The sequence below is a fragment of the Equus quagga genome, chromosome 4 (assembly GCF_021613505.1).
Source record: "Equus quagga isolate Etosha38 chromosome 4, UCLA_HA_Equagga_1.0, whole genome shotgun sequence".
NCBI classification, from domain to species: Eukaryota; Metazoa; Chordata; class Mammalia; order Perissodactyla; family Equidae; genus Equus; species Equus quagga.
Window position 1 is genome coordinate 98,898,570 of NC_060270.1, and position 24,481 is coordinate 98,923,050.

Below are 24,481 nucleotides of genomic sequence, written 5' to 3' on the forward strand. Positions count from 1 at the left end.
GATTAATAGGACCTAACAGGCCAGTAGGTCTGCGTTCTTACCACTTCTAGAACCTCATTTCTTATAGCTCCGCCCTCCAGACACACTGGTCGACTTTTTATAGCTCTAATATAACAAGCTCATTCCCACCTCATGGCCTTTGCTCTTGCTTTCCTTCTAATTCTTCAGGTCTCAGCTCGAATGTCAGCACCTCAGAGAAATCTTTACAGACTCCTCTTAACAAACGATCTGCTCCCCAACCTTCCTGGCACTTACTGCAATCTGTGATTAGCTTATTTATTGTATCAGCCCAACTGGAATGAAAACTCCATGAAGGCAGGGATCTTTTCCTGTCTTATCTACCATCATATCCCCAACAAGTAGAACACGATGTAGCTTAAAAACCCAATAAACATGTACTAAATTAAAAAGTATAGAAAACTGCTATGTACAGAAGAATGCAAACAGCCAAACACATAAAAAGACTCAAAACCCCGTAACTATTCTCATTGTGGTATACTTTCTTCCAGTCTTTTTTTCTATATGAGTTTTCAAAGTTGAATTCTACCTATAAACACAATTTTAAATACTGCTTTTTTATTCTGTCAGTGTTATATCATGAACTTTATAATCTCTTCTTTAGAGTCATTTAATGCCATTTATAGACCTATCATTAATGTAAATGGATGGCATATAGCATTTCCTTACTTTTAGGCATTTCAGCTGTTGTCAGTTTTTGCAATTAAGTAACACTTTGTTGAATATCTCTGTGGGTTAACCTTTAAATTTGACTTCCTAGGCTAGAGTCCCAGAAGTGGAATTACAACATCAGACATTCTTGATATACACTGTCAAATAGCATTCTAGAAAAGTCGTACCAATTAAGATTTCCATCGGCCCTGGATGAAAGTACCCATTTCACAATGCACTTGTCAGCATTAACTATTCTCACCAAAATATTAATAATATGATAGATAGAAGTTGTACGTTATTTTAGTGTGCTTTTCCCTACTAATGGGATTGAACTTTTTTTCAAATATTTCCTCTGGATTTCCTCTTGGGTGAATTTTTTTGTCCATGCCATTTATCTCTTGGATGAATCTTAAAATTTCTTCCCTGTTCGAAAGAGCTCTTTATAAAGATGGAAATCCTCTGTCATGTGTTACATATAACTTTTCCCACTTTCACATTTGTTTGTTTTTTCCCAATGTACCATCTCCATTGTTTTTGAAAAAATGATAGTTGCCCTTTGTCAAAAAGTAGTAATACACATGACATAAAGAAGAAGGTAAAAGAAAATAAATACCCCTAATCCCACATCCCCAAAATGACTGCTCCTATCAGCCTCTCCCAAGATCTGTCTGTGGAGTTTTACATTCCCTATGCATTGTGATGTTCCCATTAAAATCCTAACACAATAGTTGGAAATTGTATCTAGCAACCTTTTACTTAGCACTTTCTTCATTTGCCTTCAAGCTTAACAAATCCCCCATCCAGATATTTTCTAATTATTCAATATTTTCTTCCAACTTATGATTTGGTTTTTTTAATACACTTAACCCCCAAATTCACACAGAATTTGTTTGCATCGAGATAATACATAAATCTCTTTGACAGATGATAAGTGAATTGCTTTATGGTAAATTCCTAGATGTTAAAATTTTTTAAGTCATTATTTAAAGAATATTTTATTAGTCGGGGTTCTCTACAGAAACTGCAGGATGTCCATGTGTGTGTGGAAAGAGAGAGAGAGAAAGACTGATTTATTTTCAGGAATTGGCTCATTTCAGTGTAGAGGCTGACAGTTTCGTTCCAAAATCTGTGGGACAGGCCAGCAAGCTACAGACCCAGAGAGGAGCTGACACTGTAGCTCCAGTCTGAAGACAGTTTGGAGGCAGAATTCCTTCTTCAGGGGACCCCAGTTTGTTTTCTCTTAAGGCCTTCAACAAATTTGATAAGACCCACCCAATTATAGAGGGTAATCTGCTTTACTCAAAGTCTAACATTTATACGTTAATCTCATCTAAAAGAATCCCTTCACAGCAACACCCAAACTGGTGTTTGACTGAGTATCTGGCCTAGTCAAGTTGACACACAAAATTAACCACACACAAGTATTTACCATACATCAAATAGTATGGTAAGAGCTAAGGAAAGGAGGGAGGCAAGAAAGAGAAAAGATCAATCCCTAAAGGAACTGGAGAGTTAAAGGGCACTATGATAGCGTGGTAAACTGAGTCAGGCATGTGTACAGGCTGTGTCACAACACAGAGGCTGAGCAATACGTCATCCAGCCGGGGCTGGCGGCAAGGACGGGTAAAGGAGGCTTCTTTAAATTGAGTGTTGAGGAGCACAATTCTTCTTCACCATTCCCAACCCCTCCTCGCCCCATTTAGAGTACCAGTCGCACCTCACCCTCTCAGTCCTCAGAGACCCTCCAGCCAGTCCTCACCCACCAGGCAGCAGGAAATACCTCCTGTTGTGGGGCTGAAACGTATGGGCACTAACCTGACCCTACTTTGCCACGGGTTCTTGTCACACTCATGCCCAACCCCTCTCCGAGTCCCAGGCCCCGCCCTCGCAGGGCCCCTGGAAGGTTCAGCCGCCATCCCTGGAGTTGCAGGTTGGGGCTCGGAGCCCTCCCCCCGTGTAGGGCCCTATAGCCTCCGCCTCCTCTTTGCTTGATCGGTTTGCAAGCCCTCCCTGGGTCGCGGGGACCCCCAGGCTTTCAGCCTGGCTTTGGCGTGAGTGAATTCGGGAGCTGTCAGCTCCTGGCTCGCTTTGACCTCTGGACGGTTTCCCGGTGCACCCGGGTACCATCTAGCGGCAGCGGAGAGAGGATGCGGGCTACTTCTTAGAGAATGACCTCAACTCCGGGGGAGCGTTTCTAAAGCACTTTTTTTTTAATTTATTTTTTTTATTAAGGTTATGAAAGTTAACATCCTTGTGAAATTACAGTTGTACATTATTATTAGTCATGTTGTAGTTACACCACTTCACCCCTAGTGCCCTCCCCCCAACCCCCCTTTCCCCTGGCAACCACCGATCAGTTCTCTTTGTCCGTTTCTAAAGCATTTTTAAAACTCGAGTCTCCTTAAAATAAACATAAAAATCTCACAGCCTTAGTTTTCTGTTATTTGGGATTTCAAAATAAAATGTATAGCTTGTCTAGAAACAAATCAACGCAGTGGTGACTTGAATGTGCTTTTCCATTTGAAAAGTAGTCTTCCCTCCCTTGAATATCATCGCTCTAGCCTAAGGGAATGACTTTGAAAGCCACTGCTTGACAGATCAGAATTTACTAAAGGAAATCTCTTGCTTGCACCAAAAGATTCCAGCTTTCTAAATATTGCTAGTGAAGTCTCAACAAATTATAAGAAAAGAAAAATTAATAATTAAGCCCTTAATACTTACTACAATTTGCATATTCATTTAGATCTTATTGGCTATATAGCTGTTACACTGATGGTCACATAAAATCATACTTGATAGCAGTGGTTACGAGATTCCGGGATTTCATCAACCAGTAAAATTTCAAAAATAATTTTAGGACTCAACCAAAGGTTGAACTAAATTTTTGTTTTCCCAAGGGAGAACACTAAAAAACAAAGGAAAAAACACACCCTCTATTAATATCATTTCAAAAAGAAAGGGCATTATGCTATCGACCAAGTAACAAAGGGCATAAATCTCAGAATTAAGGACTGATTTTACCAAGAGCAAAGATGCTTTTTTTTAAATTTCAAATATTGAAAAACAATTGTATTTTATAATGTTATATTTCTTTTGTCTTTTTTTTGATACAAATTGTTAATCCGGGGGTTGACTGTGCATCAGAAACTGGAGCTTGAGTGTCCAACCTGTTCCTGTACTTTGTTTTGTTTACAATTAATGGCCACAATATATATAGAAATGTTCTGTAAAATGAAAGAGGCAATCTTCCATATGCTATTTTTACTCTATATGGAATGTTCTGGAAAACTGAAAAAAGCTGAATAACAGTAGCCACCCACCTCAAGCTACAAAGAAAGCTAGTAGTGGGAGACCAGTGTCTAGCTAACAAAGGACCTCCTTGCTCAGGGAACGGGCTCCTGGGCCTTCTGGGCGCAACTCAATGAGTTCACACTAGGCAAATGTTCACCTGCCAGAAATTCACCTTGCAATGCCTCCTCCAGGACGGGGGCACAGATCTTAACAATGTATTTGATCAATGTGCAACTCAGGTCTATTTTACAGGACTTGGAGTATGGTATACATTTTTTTGAATTATTACAAGCCTGTGTTAACTATATTGCTTGTCAAATCTATGATTTACTTGATGATAAGCTCTTGATCAGGAATACACCATATAATTTTAATATGGTTTCCATGCGAAATTATCACCAGTTATAACCAACTCCTGAAGGATACCATTTCCAGCAACATCCTATAATTATACGTAGAGATTGCTACCTTGTCATGTAAAGAAATGAACCTGTGTAAAGAAAAGAACAGTGCAGGAGTTCTGATACAGTCCAGCACTGGTCAAAGTTAGGAGACTGGGGGTTCTAATCCTCGTTCTATTCATGTGGCCTTTGAGCTTTCTTTGTCCTCAACTGACCCGTCCAAGAAAGAATTCAATTAGATGATCTCTAATGTCTCTTCCAGCTCTAAAGTTCTATGACCCTAAGAGATGAACGCATCAATGGCCACCATGCAGTATCAGAAAGAGCAATATGAGTGACTACACACCCAGGCAACAGAGAGGTTGTCGTCCTAGAATCACAGTTCACGAAGAAAGCTGTTCAGGGGAACATCGTATTAGTCTGATAAAGATTGAAGTGAATAATCTAAGTTCATACTTTGGAGGCCCATTAAGTCATAGAATCTAGTTTTGTGTTTTCAATTTCCATGAAGTAGAAAAAGTGGAAACCAAATGGGAGAGGATCACAGAGAATTTGCTAACAAAAGGAGAAGAGGAGTACATGACATGGTCAACCTATTTGGGAAAGATGGAATAAAATACAAAAGATTAATGATAAAATCATAAGGTTTTAAAAGCTAAGGAAGCTTTCACTTATGAAAGGAGGCAATTAAAAATAATCAGCAAAGAAAAAAGTAAGTAATCAATTAATAGTCAGTCAAACTACAGGGCTAAAAGAATATACAGATAGAAAAAGAGACAGAACTGTCTCAAGTTTAGAATGAAAGTAACAAAGAAAATTGAAAAGTTAAGGTCCTCAAGAGTTCTCGGGGGCTCGTCAGAAATTTTTTATCACAATCCACAGTTATTCATTTATATGATCAGACATGGTAAGGAATACATAATTCTCAATCTAGAAATAAAAGGAAACTATCCAAAATAAGCTGATCTAACCAAAAATAGAATGGCAAGTGATGAGTTGAAAGGGGAAGAGGAGGGCAAGTGATTTAGAAGGAACGCTTTTTTTAAGGCTGATCCCAGCTGGGCCTCTTTCCAACAGTGACCCCAACACTCAGGGTTTAGGTTTGATACTCTGGAGAACTCATATGGTGCAGGCATGAAAAGGGCAGCATTGCCTGCACCTCTGCTCCAAGAAGATGGGTGGGAGCAGGAGCTGAGGAGGGGTAGATGAAATTTTTAAATCCACAATTTAAACTATATATATATATATTTACTATATATAATATATATAATTCTCAGACTTAGGGTTTATCATAGCTGCTTTTAGAAGGTAGACACATGGCTTTCTCTGGAATTATATTTTCCTTATGTTTATCAAAGCACTATTAAACAAAATAACTGCTTTTTTTTTGCAGCTACAAAATATATTTCAAGACATCAAAGCAAAGAATTATACAAAGAAATTAGAGGACCTGAGAGAAGTCTCAAAGAATTCACATTAGCTAGAAAAAAAGAAGTCTAAGGCAGGTCGTCTGTCTGAGTTTTGCTGCTTCTCCTGTGATAAGCCAGTATAAAACAATACAATTTTAAAAACTTTAGCAAAGAAACAAACACAAACCTTGTCTTTGTAGCTCTGTTCGAGTTTCATATTGTCGGAATTCCGCACCGTGTCATGCAAGGATCCCGTGCTACAGAGACTGCACACCTGTAGCTGAAATTCTGACCCACTGCTAGAGCAGCCTGGTGGCCTGGGAAGTTACTCCACCTCTGTAAATGTGACTGCGTGCACATAGGTGAAGCCCAGATAATAATTCCTATCTCACAGGTTATTATGTGATTAAATGATATCTTAGATAAAATATTTGACACACAGCAGATATTTAAAAAAAAATGAAACATTATAAGCTCCTGATATGACAAATTATGACCTACTCCAAGTTCAATATTCAAGGCCCAAACGATACTCCTTAAAAATAACTTTTAGATGAATCTAGAAGGTATTATGCTCTGTGAAATGTCAGACAGAAAAAGAATACAGTATGATTTCACTTATATGTGAAACCTAAAAAAAAAAGAACAAACAAAACAAAACAGAATCAAATTCATAGTACAGAGAACAAACGTGGTTGCCAGCGAGGAGGGAGTGGGGGAAGGGTGGAATAGGAGAGGATTAGGAGGTACAAACTCCTAGTTATAAAATAGTCACAGGGAGGTAACGTACAGAATAGGGAATACAGTCAATGAGATTGTAGTAAGTTTGGGTAGTGACAGTTGCTAGTCTTATCAGGGTGATCATTTCATAAAGTATATTAACATCGAGTCACTGTGTTGTCACCTGAAACTAATACAATACTATATGTCAACGATATACGAATTAAAAAGAAAAAACTTTCAGTGTTTCTGACAACCCTTTCGGACTTGGATTAACTTTTTCTTTGGTAGCGACACTGCCACACTAAGGTGATAAAGTCAGCAGCTCCCAAACAAAACGGACATTTTTGTTAAAAAGAAACAAAAAACTGGCATCGGGGCATGATTAAAGGGTACAAGTATCCAGGATGTTAACTCTCATTAGTGGTTACCACACTAATTTTTTTTCCCTTCTATGCCAATTATTTCTTGGGTCTGACAAATAAATGTGGGAAAGACAAATATGTCAACAGAAAAACAAACAAAGTAGATAAACGGAGAAAGAAAAACTGTCAATAAACACGAAAAGGCTTGATTTCATTAAGATTCAAAATGGAAAATTAATACAAAGACGTTATTTCCATTTGCTAAATTGTAAATTATTGTGTAAATCATTGTAAAACACCCAGAAATGGTAAGAGGTGATCAAAAAGTTTCATCTTTATTCACAGTTGGTGGAGGATCAATTGGGACAAACTTTCGGGAGTACAATCTGAACTATTTGTCTCTAGAGTCCTAAAAATGTTTGTGATCTTTGTGGTTGTAGTCCCACTTCCTCTAAATGAAATAATCATAAAAATAATATTTTATTTAAATTTCTCATTGCAAAGTTATTATTCATAAAAGTAAAAAATAGAAATAATCTAAATGTCTCCAAATCAAAAAGTTTAAATAAATGTTGACAATACATATAATGGCATAACATCCTGCTTTTAGTAATTTTTAATTAGAGTGGCAATTGTTCACTGTAAATATTAAATGAAAAGTAGAATCATAAAAGATACAGGATATGATCTCAATTTGCATATTATGCATAGAAATAAGACTAGAAGGAAATACATCAAAATATGATAGTAACTACACGTTTGGTGGTGATCACTTTGTAGCGTATACAGATGTCGAATTATAATGTTGTACAACTAAAAATTACATAATGTTATATACCAATATTATCTCAATAAAAAATATATTAATAGTTGTCTCTCAGGTATAAAACTAAAGATGACTTAGACTTTTCAACACTTTCCCTAATTTCCTATAATGAACATATGTTGATGCTATAATCAGAAACTAACAACATTATTTCGTTAAAGTCATTTCTTGCTCTGTCAAGTATTTTGTTCACAGGGAGTTGTTGAGGATGTCACAGGCATATCTTCAGTCAGCTCTCCTGCACAGGCCTGTAAAGTAGCACTGATGGTGGAGTCTGGTGAACACCCATCTCTCTGCCGTGCTGGCCCATAGCTTACAGCAACTCTATTTTCAAGACCAAAACTTGGAATTCGTGGTCCGAAAACAGGCTAGCCTACTTGAAAGCAGGGCTGTCCCTGAAAATTCAGGTACGTGATTATTACAGAATGACTCCTGTTCCACACTGGAAACCTACTTGATCTCTGGGACATTAACCAGCAGACCAGCCTAGCCTCTAGATCTTTCCATAGCTTTCCCCTCATCTTTAAATTTGTCTTGGAAACGGGTCAAAAACAGGCATAGTGACTTTCCATGATTGTGTAGAAGACAATCAAGAAAAATGCTGACTGCCCACTGTGTATATGACACTTTACTGAACAACGGGTACCTCTCTTCTGACTCAGCAAAAAGAGGTTTGTTAATGAATTAATGAGCCTGAGTACAGACTGCAGATGCAAGCAAAATTCTCCATAAGCAAGCTTAATGCTATAGCAAACCAACAAAAAGAGCCCCAGCAGCCCGTAAGTGCTCCCTTGCAGGTGATAAATGACCTTTCAAGTTGAACCAAATGCTTTCACCTAAAAGAGCAGGTGAGTAATGCTGTATTTACAGTGGCCTTTATCTATGTATGGATAATGTCCCTCAGTTGCAATGTCCTTTGCTAAGAGAAGAAATCACTAATCCATGCTAATGAATAAAACATAGCCTAATTTATCGTAACTTGATTTCATTTCTATCTACTTTATGCCATTTTACACACTGAAGATGACACACACAAAAAACATTTTAACATGGACAGAAATCCCTTACATAGAAGATATATAACAAAAGAAAATCAATCATTTGTAATTTTAAAGTATTTTTATTTGTTTAGTCAACATTATAAATACACACGGTAAAATAAAATAGTATAGGAAGAATTAAAATGAAAAGCATTTATCTAGTGACCCATATCTCCCCAGTCTCACTTTAAAGGGGCACTTTGAACTATTTTTGTTGTTGTTCTTTAGGACATTATCTTAGACATTAATTTTAAAAATATACTGCTATTCCTGCTATTCCGGATTAACCACTTTGAAATCTTATCTGCTGACCTCCTGATTTACATAAGATTTCTTAGTTCACATACATGCCCTGCAATTTGGGGGCGAGGGTCAGGTTTATGAAGATGTAATTTGCACTTAGTAACATTCACCCTTTCCAGCGTACAGTTCTATGAGTTTTGACAACAGCAGTCAATCACCCCTCCCCCCAGATTTCCTCATCCTCTCTTTTAGACAACTCCTCCGGCCACTCTAGCCCCTGGCAAGCAATGATGTTTCCTGTTCCTTATACATTTGCCTTCTCCAGAATGTCAAACGAATATAGCCTTTCGAGTCTGTCTTCTGTCATTTGCCTCAGGCATTTGAGGTTCATTCATGTTGTCGCATCCATCAGTAGTTCATTGAATGAATGCACAACAGTTTGTTTATCCATTCACTAGTTAAAAGAATGTTTGTGGAGTTTTTTCCCAGTTTTTGCTGATTAGGAATAAGGCTGTAATAAACATTAATATACAGATTTTTATGTGAAATAAGTTTCATTTCTCTTCGCTAAACATCTAGAAGTGACACTACTACATTTAATATAGAACACATGTTTAAATTTATATAAAATTGCCAAAGTGTCTTCTAAAGTAGGTACCCATTTTATTTTCCCACCAGTAAAGTATGAGAGTTCTAGTTACTTAGCATTCCTGCCAGTACTAGGTATTGTCATCTTTGTTTTTTGTTTGGGGTCTTTTTCTTTAAGCCTTTCAAATAAAGATGCAGTGGCATGGCATTGTGGTTTTAATAAGCATTTCCTCAATGACTAATGGCCTGAGCCATTCTGCTGTGCTTATTTCCATTTCCACAACTGACCATATATGTATGGGTCTATTTCCAGTTCCTCTTTTCTATTCCATTAATCACTGTGCCTCTCTTTTTGCCAATAACACACTGTCTTGATTACTGTAGATTTACAAGCCTTCAAATCAGTCACCATGAGCATTCCAACTTTGCTCTTCCTTTTCAAAACTGATTTGGTTATTCTAGTTGCTTCACCTTTGCACATAAATTTTTTAAACAGTTTGGTGGGTTCTGAAAAAATCCCTGCTGGAATTTTGACTGGGCCATTGATCAGGATTACATTGAATCTACAGACTAATTTGGAGATAACTGAGATTAACTCTGAGCCTTTGATTCTGTAAATATAGTATATCATTCCATTCTTTTAGGTCTTCTTTAAATTCTTTCACCTCTGTTTTATAGTTTTCAAGATACAGATTCTCCACGTATTTTGCTAGATTTGTACCTAAATATTTCGCAGATTTTTAGATGCTATTGTAAATGGCTCCTTTTTTCCCAATTTCTAATTTTTCATTGTTCTATATAAAAATACAACTGATTTTTTTTTATATTAACTGTGTATCCTGAAATCCTAAACTTGAACTACAACTTATTAGTTCTAATACCTTTTATGGAGAGTTTTTAGTATTTTTTATATATAAAATCAAATCATCTGTGAATAAAGAAAATTTTGCTTATTCCTGTCCAATCCAATGGCTTTTATACATTTTTCTTATCTTAATGCATTGCCTAGAACTTTCAATGTAGTATTGATTAGAAGTGGTCAGAGCAGACATCCTTGCCTTGTCCCCATTCTCAGTGAGAAGCATCCAGTCTTTCACAGGTAAGTGCGATGCCAGGTGAAAGTTTCCTGAAGAAGCTCTTTATCATGTTAAGGAACTTCACTTCTATTCCTAGTTTGCTGAGTTTTTATCATAGATGTTGAATGTTGTCATCTGTTTTTTATGCATCTATTAATATTGTCATATGGTTTTTCTTCTTTAATATGCTAAAATGGTAAATTGTAATATTAGATGTTTGAATGTTGAACCAGCCTTGCATTCCCAGAATAAACTCCATTTCATCATGGAGCATTATCCTGTTATTTTGTTGGATTCAATTTGATAATATTTTGTTGAGGATTTTTGCATCTCTATGAGAGATACTGGTCTCTAGTTTTCTTTCATTGAGATGTCTTTACCTAGTTTTGGTCTCAGTGTAATGCTGGTCTTATAAAATGAGCTGAAAAGTATTGCCTCCACTTCCAAATTCTGAAAGAGTTTGTACAGAATAGATAATATTTCTTCCTAAAATTTTTTACGAAATTCACCAGTAAAGCCATCTGGGATTGGAGCTTTCTTTGATAGAAGTTATTCAAGTTATCTATTACTTTTTAAGTGGCCTTTGGCAGTTTGTACTTCTCAAGGAATTTGTTCATTTTACCTAAATTTTCTAATTGTGGGCATAAAGATGTTTGAAACATTCTCTTATTTTTATTTTTATCTATGTAGGGTGTATAGTGATCCTCTCTTTCAATTTTGACATTGGTAATTTGTGTATTCCCTCTTTTCCTTGGTAAATCTAGCTAGAGGTGAATCAATTTTATTGATGTTTAAAAAAATAAGAGTTTTTTGGTTTCCTTGATTTTCCTTAATATTTTTCTATTTTCAACTTCATTGATTTCTCTCCTTACCTTATTATTTCCTTCCTTCTGTTTGCTTTGAGTTCATTTGTTGTTCCTTTAAGTTTCACTCTAATCACAGCTTTATGTGTTTCTCACAATTTTTATAAGTGTTTTCCCTAAGTACAGCTGGAGATTTTTAAACAGACTTCTTTCAGTAAAAATACAGACAGTGGGTACAACACTATCAACAAACTTCACCTAACTGGTATTTACAGAACAATACGCTTAACAGCCAAAACTAATCTATAGTAGAAAAAACAAGAAGAGCAGATGCCTTCAGGAGTACAGCATTGAAGAATGACCAGGTAGGGACAAGAGGAAACTCATTTTGGTGATGTTTATCTTTAATAGCTTGAAAAAGATCAAGTGAATGCATTTCTAAAACTCCATGAGTGCATATATAAGACTTGTGAACGTCATTATATGTAAACATTTCATCAAAAGAGAGAAATGTTAGCAAATATTGAACTTGTGTAATAATATGTATGCTGAAGTATTTAGAGAGCAGTGTAGGGCTATTTATAACTTATTTAGAAATGCATCAAAAATAATATGTATTAATGAAGAGAGGGATAGATAAATGGATATATATGTGATAAAGCAAATATAATAGTATAATCTAGTTGGTGGATGCATGGGTGGTAACTGTAAAATTCTTTTAATTTCAGTGTCTGAATAGTTTCATAATAAAATTTTGGGGGAAAATGAAAATGAAATAAAAACTTTTCCAAAAACAAAATAGATAAGAATTCATTGCCATCAGAACTGAACTACAAGAAATGTTGAAAGAAGTTCTTCGGGCTGAAGGAAAATGACACCAGATGTAAATTCAGATCTATACAAAGTAATGAAGAGCAGTGAACTGAAATGATAAATAGGTGGGTAAATGCAAAATATGACATTTATTTTTTAATTCATATAAAGGTAATTAAATATTTAAAGCCAAAATAACTATTTGTTTCAAGGTTTATAAAACATTTAGAAGGCAAAGATATGAGATTAATAGCACAAAGGACAAGAAGAAGAAAATGGAGGAATATGATAGTAAGGCTTTTAGATTAAACCATGATAATTTAAAGATGGATAGTATAAATCTTGGAGAAATCACTAAAAATAAAACAAAGACATGGAGCTTATAAACTAATAATGTAAATAATACAGAATACTAACATTAGTCGAGTAAACTAAATGAGGGCAAAAAAAGAGGAAGAAATAAAAGGAGAGATATAAAAACATAAGATGACAGATTTAAACACATATATTGTATAAACACAACCATTATCAATAAATATGTTAAATGTAAATGTTCTAAATGCTCCAGTTAAAAGACAAGTATGTAAGACTAGATAAAAAAGCAAGACCCAACCATATGCTCTCTTCAAGAAACCCAATTTAAATATATATTTCAATATACATGTCCATATACATATATACATATATATACATATAAGCTAAGAATAAGAGGGTGGGAAATCTATCATATGCAGTCATTCAGCACAAGAAAGCTGGAGTAGCTATATTAACAGTAAAAAAGAGAGAGAGATACAAATGTTAAATATAAGAAAGCTGCGGTGGCTATATTAATAGTGACAGAGTAGACTTTAAAACAAAGAATATTACCAGGGATAAAGACAGACATGTCATAATAATAAATATTACCAGAGATAAAGCAATAATGGGGATGAAGGAGGTTTCCTAATGATAAATATGCATCAAGAGGACAAAACAATCTTAATGTGAATGTACCCATTAACAAAATTTTCAAAGATATGAAGCAAAAATTGGAAAAACTAAAAGAGAAACAAACAAATTCAGAAGTAAACTGGAGATACAAACAAGCCTCTCTCATAATTGATAAAACAAGAAGACAGAAAATCGGTGAAGATAGAGAAGACTTAAATAACACTGTCGAGCAACTTGACCTAAATAATATCTATAGAACATTAAACCCAACAAACTGCAGAAAATACATTATTTTCAAGTGCACATGGTACATTCACTAGGTCAGACACAGGCTAGACTCTAAAACAAATAAAAATTAATTCAAAAGAACTGAAGTCATACAGATTATGTTCTTTCATCCTCCCAATGGATTTAAATTAGAAGTCAATAACAAAATAACCTGGAAATTCCAAAAATATTTGGAAATTAAACAACAGACATCTAAATAACCCACAGGTCCCAGAAAATCACACACACACACAGAAACTAGATAATATTTTGAACTCAATGAAAATGAAACACAACATAGCACAACTTACAGATGAGCTGAAGCAGTTGCCAAAAAAAAGAAATTTAAAGCTTTAAATGCTTATATTAGATAAGAAGAAATGTCTTATATAAATGATTTAAGAAAGGGTCAGCACACCACAGCCCATTGGCTGGCCCATTTATAAATAAAGTTTTATTGAAACATGGCAATACCTATTTATGTATTGTCTATGGCTGCTTTAATACTACAAAGGCATAATTAAGTGGTTGCAACAGAGATTGCATGGCCCACAAACCTAAAATATGTACTATCTGACCCTTTAAGAAAAAACTTGCCAACCCTTGATCTAATAGGTACCATCTTAGGAAGCTAAACTAAAAATGAATAAATTAAATTCAAAGTAAGTAGAGGAAGGAAATAAGGAAGATAAGGGCAGGAAACAATTGAAGGAAAAAAACCAGAGAAATTCAATAAAACCAAAAGTTATTTATTTGAAGGAAATCAATAAAATTGATAAACCTCCAGCTAGACTGATCAAGACAAAAAGAAAGAAAATCCAAATTCACAATGTCAGGAATATAAGAGGGGACAGCACTACAAATCCTAGAGATATGAAAAAGATAATAAGGAAATATTATGAAAAACTTTATGATAATGACAATATCCAAAGCAGAGTTCAGTAAAAGCAAGTCCAAAGGAGCACGTTCACCTCAATCTGGTGCAGCAACTCTCAGTCCTTTTAAAGTGGCCCAGTTGTTTTAACAAAGTCAACTTTCTTCTCTGTGCAAAAAAGTAATGCCTTTTAATATACAATAGCTAACATAATACAGCTAGAGAACAGCTGTAGGAAAGAAAGATAAAAAAAAAAGGAGGGAGAGGGCTTGGCCCCGTGGCCGAGTGGTTAAGTTTGCGCGCTCCGCTGCAGGCGGTCCAGTGTTTCGTTGGTTCGAATCCTGGGCGCGGACATGGCACTGCTCATCAAACCACGCTGAGGCAGCGTCCCACATGCCACAACTAGAAGGACCCACAACAAAGAATATACAACTATGTACTGGGGGGCTTTGGGGAGAAAAAGGAAAAAAATAAAATCTTAAAAAAAAAAAAAAGGAGGGAGGTTCACTCAATTATGCATTTATTATCCTGTAAGGAATCCTCTGCTAATCATATAGTTATTCTTTATTCAGTGTTTCAAATTTACAGTGTACTGTCTTTTTCCTGGAAATGCACACTTCAGATTGTAAGTGGAATCTGAGTGAGAACGCAGTCTCACTGTGGTTATTAGAGCAGGCAAATACTCACAAAGTAGGTCTTCACTCTTGAAGAGCAATAATGGGGACAAAGGAAAGGAAAAGACACACTTCTAGAAGAGTAGGCCAGGAAAATGTCATCAGATCAAATTGTGAGATGTGATGAGTTAATAGTCTTTAACATATTTTGGCTCTGTTTTAAAACAATCTGGTTCCTTAAAGCTGTGTTAATCTGGATTGCCACCCTCTGAGTTCTCTCTTGGATAAGCATGTATTTATGAAACTAAACATACTGCATTAAAATTATCATTGTCCAGATCCCGATGGATTAAATTATTTTCTAATCCTGTTTTTGACCACAGAGCATTTATTTCAGTCAATCACGGTGTTGAACAAAAAATTTACACGGGACTTAATCAACATAGAGAGATGTGGCATCTATCTCGGTCATTTTACCTTATCATGAGGTTAAGGATGATAAAATAGACCAGCAGAAAATGTATGTGTTTCACTTTCAAAATTAGAGCATCCTAATCATTTCAATGTGAAAAGTTTAATGGAAAAGTAGATTGATCTAATCTGGGGTGCTTAAGTCACTGGCAAATTTAAATTGTTTTAAAAAAATAATAAGCCAAGCTCTTGAGTCATGCTGAATGATTCACCCATGAATTCTTGAGGGGATTAATTTAAAACAGTTCTAAAGAAACAGTCTTCATGCACCTACTCTAAAAAGACAGAAAAGAACAACAGACAAGGGAAGTTATTCCAGAAGAGAAAAAGCGAAGAAACAGGACAGAGCAGAACCTGGTTAGTCTGGTTGGCCAATCAGAGCAGACGAATTCAAAAGCCACGTGATAAGGCAAGGGAGCGTCCCCTGAGGAACAGCGGAGTGTGGCTTCTATGGAAATAAAGTTTTCCTTGCCTATTTCACACTCCTACTCACCTCCTCCCTCTCTTTTACTTTTTACTGGATCCCTAAGTGAGAGGAGTAGTGATTTGTATTGTTCAGATTCCAGGGAACCAAGAGGCTCACACACTTTAGGGATCCAGCTTTGAAAGAACACGAAAGGCACAGGCTCACAGTCACGGTCTTGTCTTCTACTCTTTTCATAGCAGGTGTGGGAAGGGCAGGACTTGCTTCCTCATGCAAAAGAACCAGCCACCTTTCTCCACAGACTCTGTCTTTTCCTCACTTAACAGTCGGCCCTGAGATTATAGTCTGGAATTCTTATCACAAGGGCCATGCAGCCTGCACTAATGTGAGGTACTGGAGATGGAGGTCCTCTCCTCTGGATTCAACTGGCCAGGCATTGCACAGTCTTCCAAGGGTATCACAGTGTCAGGATCCAGGATTCCGATTTATCACAACCCCTCTTTCTTTATTCTGAGGCTATTTAATTGTTTATAAAAGTTTAGAAAAGGGGAGTATATAGAGTTCCACTATGCAATTTGGAGCCAAAGTACCAGGTAACAAGAAAAAGTTACTTTGCCTCCCTTTTTTAGGATATCCCCCTTAGTATAGGACAGAATAACCCCTCTTAGACTGGCGGTGAGGCACAGCGGAGCCAAAACAGTATTTAGGTATTCCCAGGTTCCTTCACAAAAGTAGCATTTCTCTACCACTTATGAACATATTCCAATATTATCCCAATTTCTTAAACAACGTTAAGGATAAACCTTGAGATTTTGACTATCGGCTTTGAAAAACTTAAAGAAGTCCAAAGCAATGGAAAATCCAGAAGAAGCCTCACAGATATAAATGATAAGGAATGATACATAGTACCCTCTTTGTGCTTGGAATTTTTCTCTTTTTTTCTGTTTAGTTCTGTTTTCAACTTACATTTGAAAATAAACTCTCATTTTTTATTTATTGAAATCAACTCTTTAGATACATGTGAACATACCTGTTTGAGCTTTTTAATGTTCTATGCGTACAATTGTTCATTTCTAGGACACTTTCCCCTACAAATCTCAAAATGAAGCCAACGATAATCATTTGGTAGCAGGTCCAGACCTAGCTCGAGCAGGCACTAAACAGCCTGTGCCTGATATTTATGTCTCCCTGCCCCTCTCCCAAAGGACTTGCCATCACTGTTGGGGCAACATGATCTCAAACCTGAAACTGTGTCAGATTATCAGGTCCTGGGGGGCTCACGGCCTCTCTAGCCCCAGCTCTATCCACTCTCCTCTCCTCTTCACCCTCTCTTATTTACAATAAGAGATGCAAGTACTGCCAAGAAAAATACAACAAACTGGATCTCAACTACCGCCTGGAAGCGTTTCTCCTAAAAGGGAAACATACGAATGTTTATTCAAAAGGAAAATACACTAAAAATGCATTTGAAAACAGCAATCACATTCAAAAGACAGTTAATTTGGGCAAAACCAACTGCTTTCACATAACAGTCATTTGCAGGGGGCCTAGAGATGTATTCTTATCTTTTGCACATATCCTTTCATGTTCAGATACTCATGTAAGATAGGAACGACTAGGGATCCCTCCCCGCTTACTCAGAGCAGTGGAGACAGCCAGCGCAGAGAGCTGGGAGTGCCCCATTCAGAGATGTATGTGGGGACGGCAGAGGAGCTGGAACAAAAGTTTTAACAGACGAGGACTAGAAAATAGGTCTATCCTTCTCCTTCTAACGCAATAACTAGGAATACACGTATCAGACGCAGTTCAGTTCACCTCATCACAACATTTCTTTAATGTTGGGTTGCCAGATAAAAGTACAGAATGCCTAGTTAAATTAGAATTGAATGGCAACTAATTTTTAATGTATGTATGTCCCATGTCATATTTGTAACATGCTTAAACGCAAAAATGATTTGTTGTTTATCTGAAATTCAGTTCAACTGGGTGTTCTGTGATTTGCCAAATCTGTAACCCTATTTAATGTCTTTTAAAATTACCTGTAATTGTCCTTGGGTTTAGATTTGTTATCTTCAGGTCAGACTTACCCCCTGAACTCCAGACCCATAAAATCAATTGTTGACTTGACATCTCTGCTTTAGTGTCTAATCGGCATTTCAAACTCAACCTATCCAAAACTGAGCTCCAGCTAAATGCCACTGTCCCCTTCTCTCCCCAGATGCTCCCCCTGCAGTCTGCTTCATTCCACTCTTTGCCTGGGTTAACAATTTGGGGTCATCCTTTGCTCCTTTCTTTCTCTCACATCTCAAATCCTTTATTTTTGTATGACTGTAGCGAATGAGAAGAACTCTCTAGTTTACACTTCTATAAGTTTGAGGCTAGAAAATGGCTGAGGCAGTACAGTCAGTGAAGAAATATGCCCCCAAAGACTTGTGCACAGAGTTTCTCCTGGGCCAGAGAAGTCTCTTCCTTGGAACCAGGGAGCCTCTTGCCACATTTGTGTCAACCAACCAGTAAATAACTGTGCTTAAACAAGGACAAAGGGGCCACATCTTTTGCATTTATAAACGCAGTCAGCCCAAGGTTTTGACTTTCCCTTCCAGTACCACTTAACATTTATAGTGGGAACTGCTAACGGTTGTTAGGGGGTAAACTCTCACTACCTGACACCCCCACCTCCACCCTGGTTATTAAATGAAACAGTTATCTTTTCACTTTTAAAGTAACAGCATCTAGCTTTCCAGATTCTTAATAATGCCAAGACCAAGGAGTTCCGTGAAATTGGTAGAGAATGCACAATGTGTCAATCTATATAATATGCAAATCACAGTTTCAAATTTGAGAACTCCAGGACACTTCTGCCAATTCTTTGTTTAGTACACATGATAAATGTTAGGAGGTCATGTCAGGTCTTTCTTATCAAACATCAAGGAACCCAGAAACTAGATAATTACACAACTCAGAGCAGACTAATTTTTAGGCCACTCCAGACCAATATACATTTTCTCTAAATTGCCATCAGCGGTTACCCTCTGAGATTCTCATCAAGGAGCAATAGTTTCTACTCTGCTGTTAATGCATGCCGCGCCTAAGTAATAGGGATGCTGTTAAGAACAGCTAAAGCAAAAAGGGTGTATTGGTTTATCAATGTCTTCAGATATTTAAGGTTCTAGGCTTGGTGCTCAGCAGAGCCAAATTGGAATGTGATGTTTTCTGTCATACCGTTTTGCTATGTCATCATGTCAATAGCAACTTCTCATATAACATGTCAACAATGGTATGTACATTTTCAAAAATGGTCAACATGATTAACAAGGTGATTTTTAAAAGAGAGCAAGACAAAAATAATGTGGCTAACCACATGAGAAAAACAATTTAAAAGAGGAAATAAATAAATTACCTTAAATCCCTCTGTCAAATAATCAAAGATTTATATAAAAATTAAGAATCAAAAATGTAGATAACAACAAACGTTTTTTCTGTGGGACAAAGAGAGGTAAAGTTTCTTAAAGAGATTTGAAAATGATAGCATTTGACACAGAAAAGTTCATTATAAAAGTTCCATTTTAATAAGTACGTCTCTACTATATTGACACATTATCTCCATATCAGGCATTTTTCTTAGCCTTCAAATTTTGAGGAAACAATCAAATTTGAATGGATGATCTATTTTTTTTCTTTTTTGCACATTTCAATGTCCAAATTTTCCATGTCTTTTTAAGAACATAGTGGGGCATGTTTACCTAAGTTGCTATGCCCAGGGTCTCTGAAATTTTCTAAAGATTCTGTCCTATAACAAAATATACCTTTCAAGCTAAACAAAAAATAATTGTCTATTTTTTAAAATGTCTGCAGCAAAGTTATTAGCTCCATAAAATCAAAGGGTTGTACAGACAGCCTGTAGAGAGAATTTCACAGGTGCCCAGTCAAAACTGTGATGTTTGGAAGACTTTTTGCGCGCGTGTGTAAATTCTATTAGATTATCACGAGCACTCTGAGTACTCCAAGTTAGTGGAGTTTCCACCCATTTTTTATAAAGACTTTCTGATAATCAGTTTTCTTCCCATTGATGGATTTCCTAACTCTGAAAGCAAACATTTCACCGTATGCCATCATCTTCCTGACAGTCTCTGGGTACCCGCTTTCCTAAGGGGCTGTGCCTTTTCAAAGATAACTGAAATGCTTTAATCCTCATATTGTACCAATTCATCACTTCCAATAATCAAATTTTCACTTGAATATTGTATTTAGCGATTCTCTCAGGCCATCTGAAACACTGAAATATGTACAGGGCACAAATCATACTATTCAAAACATTCTCCTGCACACGTCACTAAGAGAAAAACTACCCACCCCGCGTATAGCTATTAATGTCAAACAGATTGTCATCCAAGAAAACAAAAATGCATCAAAATCAGCTTCGGACAAAGTACAGCTCTACGGAAAAACACCTGGTTTTTATGTGCAAATGTCTTAAATGTCTGTTTGAAATGTTTAAAGAACAAGTTAGCAAGGAAATCTGTTCCTGGTCTCCATAACCCAGGATAATGTAATAATGAAAATAATTCTAGAGTTAAAGGGTTTCTCAACATAGCATACTATGATTTTACCAAAGATGCATTTGCCCCAGTTTCTAGTGAACGTTAGAAAGAAATGGGTTTCTAGCTTGGGCCGAGGGCTCTATTTAGCCTTTCAAGGCACAGACCTGTTAGAAACGCTGGGACGCCTGCCAGAATTTTTTCAACTCTTAGTAAAGATCGTACCTCGAAAGCAATGTGCGTTGCACACGACATAGATTTAAGCTCCCACTCCCGCCTACAAAGCTTGGCACCAGTGGCTTTTGAGGTATCCCCCACCTCCCCAAATTCAGACTGATTCGTTACCACCGCCCCCCACCCTCCCACCACCGCCACGCCAGCATCCTTGTTCAGCTTCCGGAGCTCGGCACAGAGGGTCCCCGAAGCCCCTGCAGAGTAAACTCATGGTGCCACCCAATGCCCAGCCCTGCGCACACCTACAAACACGCTCTCCTACTCCCGCCGCGGCAAACTGCCCCCAATCTGTCACCCATCTCACTCATAATACTCATACCCCTTCATCTCTGTCGCTTTTTCCCTCCTCCTGGTGTCTTCGTCCCCAACACACCTGTCTACCCCTACAGCTGCCAGACTCAGGGGCCCACGCTGCGCCCTATCCCGCGCCCCCTCAATCCAACAGGCGCTTCCCACTCGGCCCCGTGGCGGAGCACCTTCTGCCCCCACCCCAGCGCCCACTGCAGAGCGCCCCCGACTCCCACCCTCCGGGCGCGGGGGAAGGGGCGCCCATCCTACCTGCCGAGAGCGCGGCGGCGGCGATCAGCAGGAGAGCCTGGCGGAGCGCGGCGTGCAGCGCTCGGGTCATGGCCACCAGGCGGCTGCCGGGGCTGCGAGGCCCCGGAGCGGAGCGACGTGGCCGGGACAGCGCGGGCCGCTTTGAAGTTCCCGGGGCGCGGGAGGCAAGCACAGCCCTGACACCCTTTTGACGTGTGCGGTTGGCTCTAATCGGCGCGTGTGCCCCCCTCCTCTGTCTCCCCCATCCCACGCCCCCCGCGGCGGGCGGTGCGCGGCGCTCCTGCCACTGGCCCCAGCAGCCGCGCTGGGAGGGGGGCGGGGGCGGGGGCGACAGAGCCCGCCCCTGCCGCGCCTCCGCCCCCTGCGCCCTCTCACAGCCGCCCCGGGCCTGGCGCTGCCCGGCAGGCGGGCAAAGGCAGCCCGATGGCAAGGCAGTGAGATCACCTAGAGCTGGGGGGAAGGAACGGGGTGGGATGGCGCGGAACCCCAAGACTGGATACCGTGGGGGTGGGTTGGGACGGGAGGGAAAGCCCTGCTGAGACTTTAGGGAAACTTAAACCCTGCAGCAATTGCTTCTTGGTGGTCCGCTCTCTAGTCTCCTACGGAAGATCCAGCCGTCCAGATCGCTTGACATTCGTTTGTGGTCCAGTGCCCTAAAGATTTTCTAACTAGACTGAGCCATGAGACACCCCTGGTATTCCTCCCCGTGTCGTCCCACCACCACATCCTGGCTGTGCGTGCGTCTGTGGAAGGGCGCCCTCTCTGTCCAGCCTTGGAAATAACCAGCTGTCCGACCGAATCGGCTACCTAAAGCTTTGGTTTAACAAACTTCATTTCTTGTCTGATGCCTTCCAGCGACTCTCCACTCTATGAATGGCTACCAAGGCTAGACCACCTGCGCCAGGTGATGTGATCGTCTGCCATATGTAATCCAGGTTTGGAGGTAGAGGCCCCGACCTATGGAAGCTATCTCTGCAGCTACAATTTCAGCAATTGAAAAACTGGACGCGGGGGAGGGAGAGGGAGACAGTGGGGGAGGGGGGATTATATACACGGATTAAGGGGAGGTGAAGAATGATTTAAAGTAATATATTAGAAACTTGTTTGAGTATTGTTTAAGTCCCTGGAGGCTTATTATCAAATAGGTGTGCTTCCCAGGTGGATTATGATTGAAAATGTAAGGGCAACGTTACCAATGAATAGAAATTAGCCTAAATTCAATCCACGTATATAGCCTATACACTAAAGTGAATGGGATTCTTTTAACCTGCACAACACAAAAAGCCGAGAATCCAATACTGGTGTTATCGCTACTGTTATGGGCCTCCTTGAAAAGTGATTGTCATTTAAATTAATTGCTTTAGAGTAAGAGATATTACTTGCTTCACCCAGCTCAGCTCTAAATAAGGCGAATGTTCTTTCTGAGGTCTAGGAAAGACCTATGGTGGAATGGTGTATACAATTGCCTTTACCATCAAAGGGCCACAGTATTGGAGGTAGGATGTTTGTTGGACTTTGATGCATGACTGTGACAGTCCTGAGGCTCTCAACCCATCACCACCACCTTGGATGAATCAAAACATTTCTAAGCATAAAAAGACTTTGTTCTCATTTTATTCTGGATCCAAGCAAACAACAAAAAAAAAACGGAGATGTGGGACAAGCCTGAGCCCTTCCAGACACCCACAAAACAGATGCTTTTTTTAAAAAAAGGCAAGAAAATGCTAGGACACATTATATTTTGGCTGACTTGGCTTGCTTATTATTTGGTAACTGTACCTAGATTGTGATCTACCATTGGATCATGAGATTTGGTGCTGAAAGAGCAAAACTTAGTGTCCTCTGTGGGCCGCCTTCCTCAAAAATAAATGGACCGTCATCCCTCCCAATTTCTTAGAATCACGATCGGGGTTAAAAAAGGCAGTGAATGTGAACACACTGTCAAATCATAAGGCATTACACTCATGTCAGGTATGTACTCCCCACATATTTATTTTGTCTCTTGAATGCAGTAAGCAATGTCCCTGCAAGTTGGAAAGCTCTCATCTTCTAAAGAAAGCAAGGTTATTATCCTGAGAAGTCGGCTATTGAATAACTTCAACATTCTAAACAAACTCAACCCTTTCCTCTTAGTCCAGCAGTGCATTGTCCGCTGTGGTATCTGCTATCCACATGGTATGGTATTTGCCAGTCACATATGGATAGTAAGCACTTGAAATGTGTCTAGTCCAAGTTGACATGTGCTGTAAGTACAAAATACACACTGGCTTTCAAAAACTTAGTACAAAATAAGAATGTGAAGTATATCATTAATAATTTTTATATTGCTTACATTTTGAAATAATATTTTGGACATACGGGGTTAAATGAAATATATTACTAAAATTAATTTCACCTATTTCTTTTTGCTTTTTAATAAGACTACTAGAAAATTCTGAATTACATATGTGGCTCGCATTATTTCTTTATTGGACGGTGCAGTCCTCATCAGATGGCAGAGATCATTACCTTTGCCGTAAGTACGGTATAAAAAAACCAAGAGTTATTAGGTGCCGTGCCAATCAACATATGGCCAGCCAATGAAGGAAGCAGGATGTTTTGAGTTCTTAGTGCAAAGTTCTGTAACACAACAAAAAAAGGTTAATATGTAAAAAAATCTAAGTACTTAATCTGTAGGATTCTTTTAAACTACATCTTCAAATACTATTTCCCTCTGTCCTCTTATGCATGTTCTTTTTCCAATATCAATACTATGGAAGCTTTGAAGTTAACCACTCTCAATGTATTGAATCCCAATAGCGGGCAAAGTATATTCTTAGGCAACTTTAAATATTTCTTATATGCTTGAGTCCTTAATGCCATCTTCATAACAACCAAGAAAAGACCTTCATCCTTATGTGTCCCAAATTTTACTTAGGAATATTCTTTATTTATACACACACGCAAACACTCCTATGGAAATTAATCCAGTCTTAATCCAATATCTTTTTTTAAAAAAGATTTTTTGTTTTTTTCCTTTTTCTCCCCAAAGCATCCCAGTAGTTGTATATTCCTCCTTGTGGGTCCTTCTAGTTGTGGCATATGGGACGCTGCCTCAGCGTGGTTTGATGAGCAGTGCCATGTCCGCGCCCAGGATTTGAACCAGCGAAACACTGGGCCGCCTGCAGCAGAGCGCGTGAACTTAACCACTCGGCCATGGGGCCAGTCCCTCAATATCTTTTTAAATGAGCTATTATTAAGAAAATACTCTTTGGAGCATACTAAGTGACTCCTGTTATTTAATATAAGCAATACAAATGCATTGTTCAAGATGTGATATAATAC

General features: G+C 38.3%; 1 protein-coding gene across 3 annotated transcripts in view; it reads right to left on the bottom strand.

Annotated features, from left to right (window-relative positions):
• Positions 1–21,417, bottom strand: part of ACVR1C (activin A receptor type 1C) — a 74,742-nt gene extending 53,325 nt beyond the window's left edge. For all 3 annotated transcript variants that reach the window (XM_046657882.1, XM_046657881.1, XM_046657879.1), the window contains exon 1: positions 21,158–21,417. In XM_046657882.1, the coding sequence (XP_046513838.1) occupies positions 21,158–21,227 (70 nt within the window). In that variant the 5' untranslated portion in view covers positions 21,228–21,417. The remainder of the gene's footprint in view (positions 1–21,157) is intronic.
• Between the last annotated feature and the right edge of the window lie 3,064 nt (positions 21,418–24,481).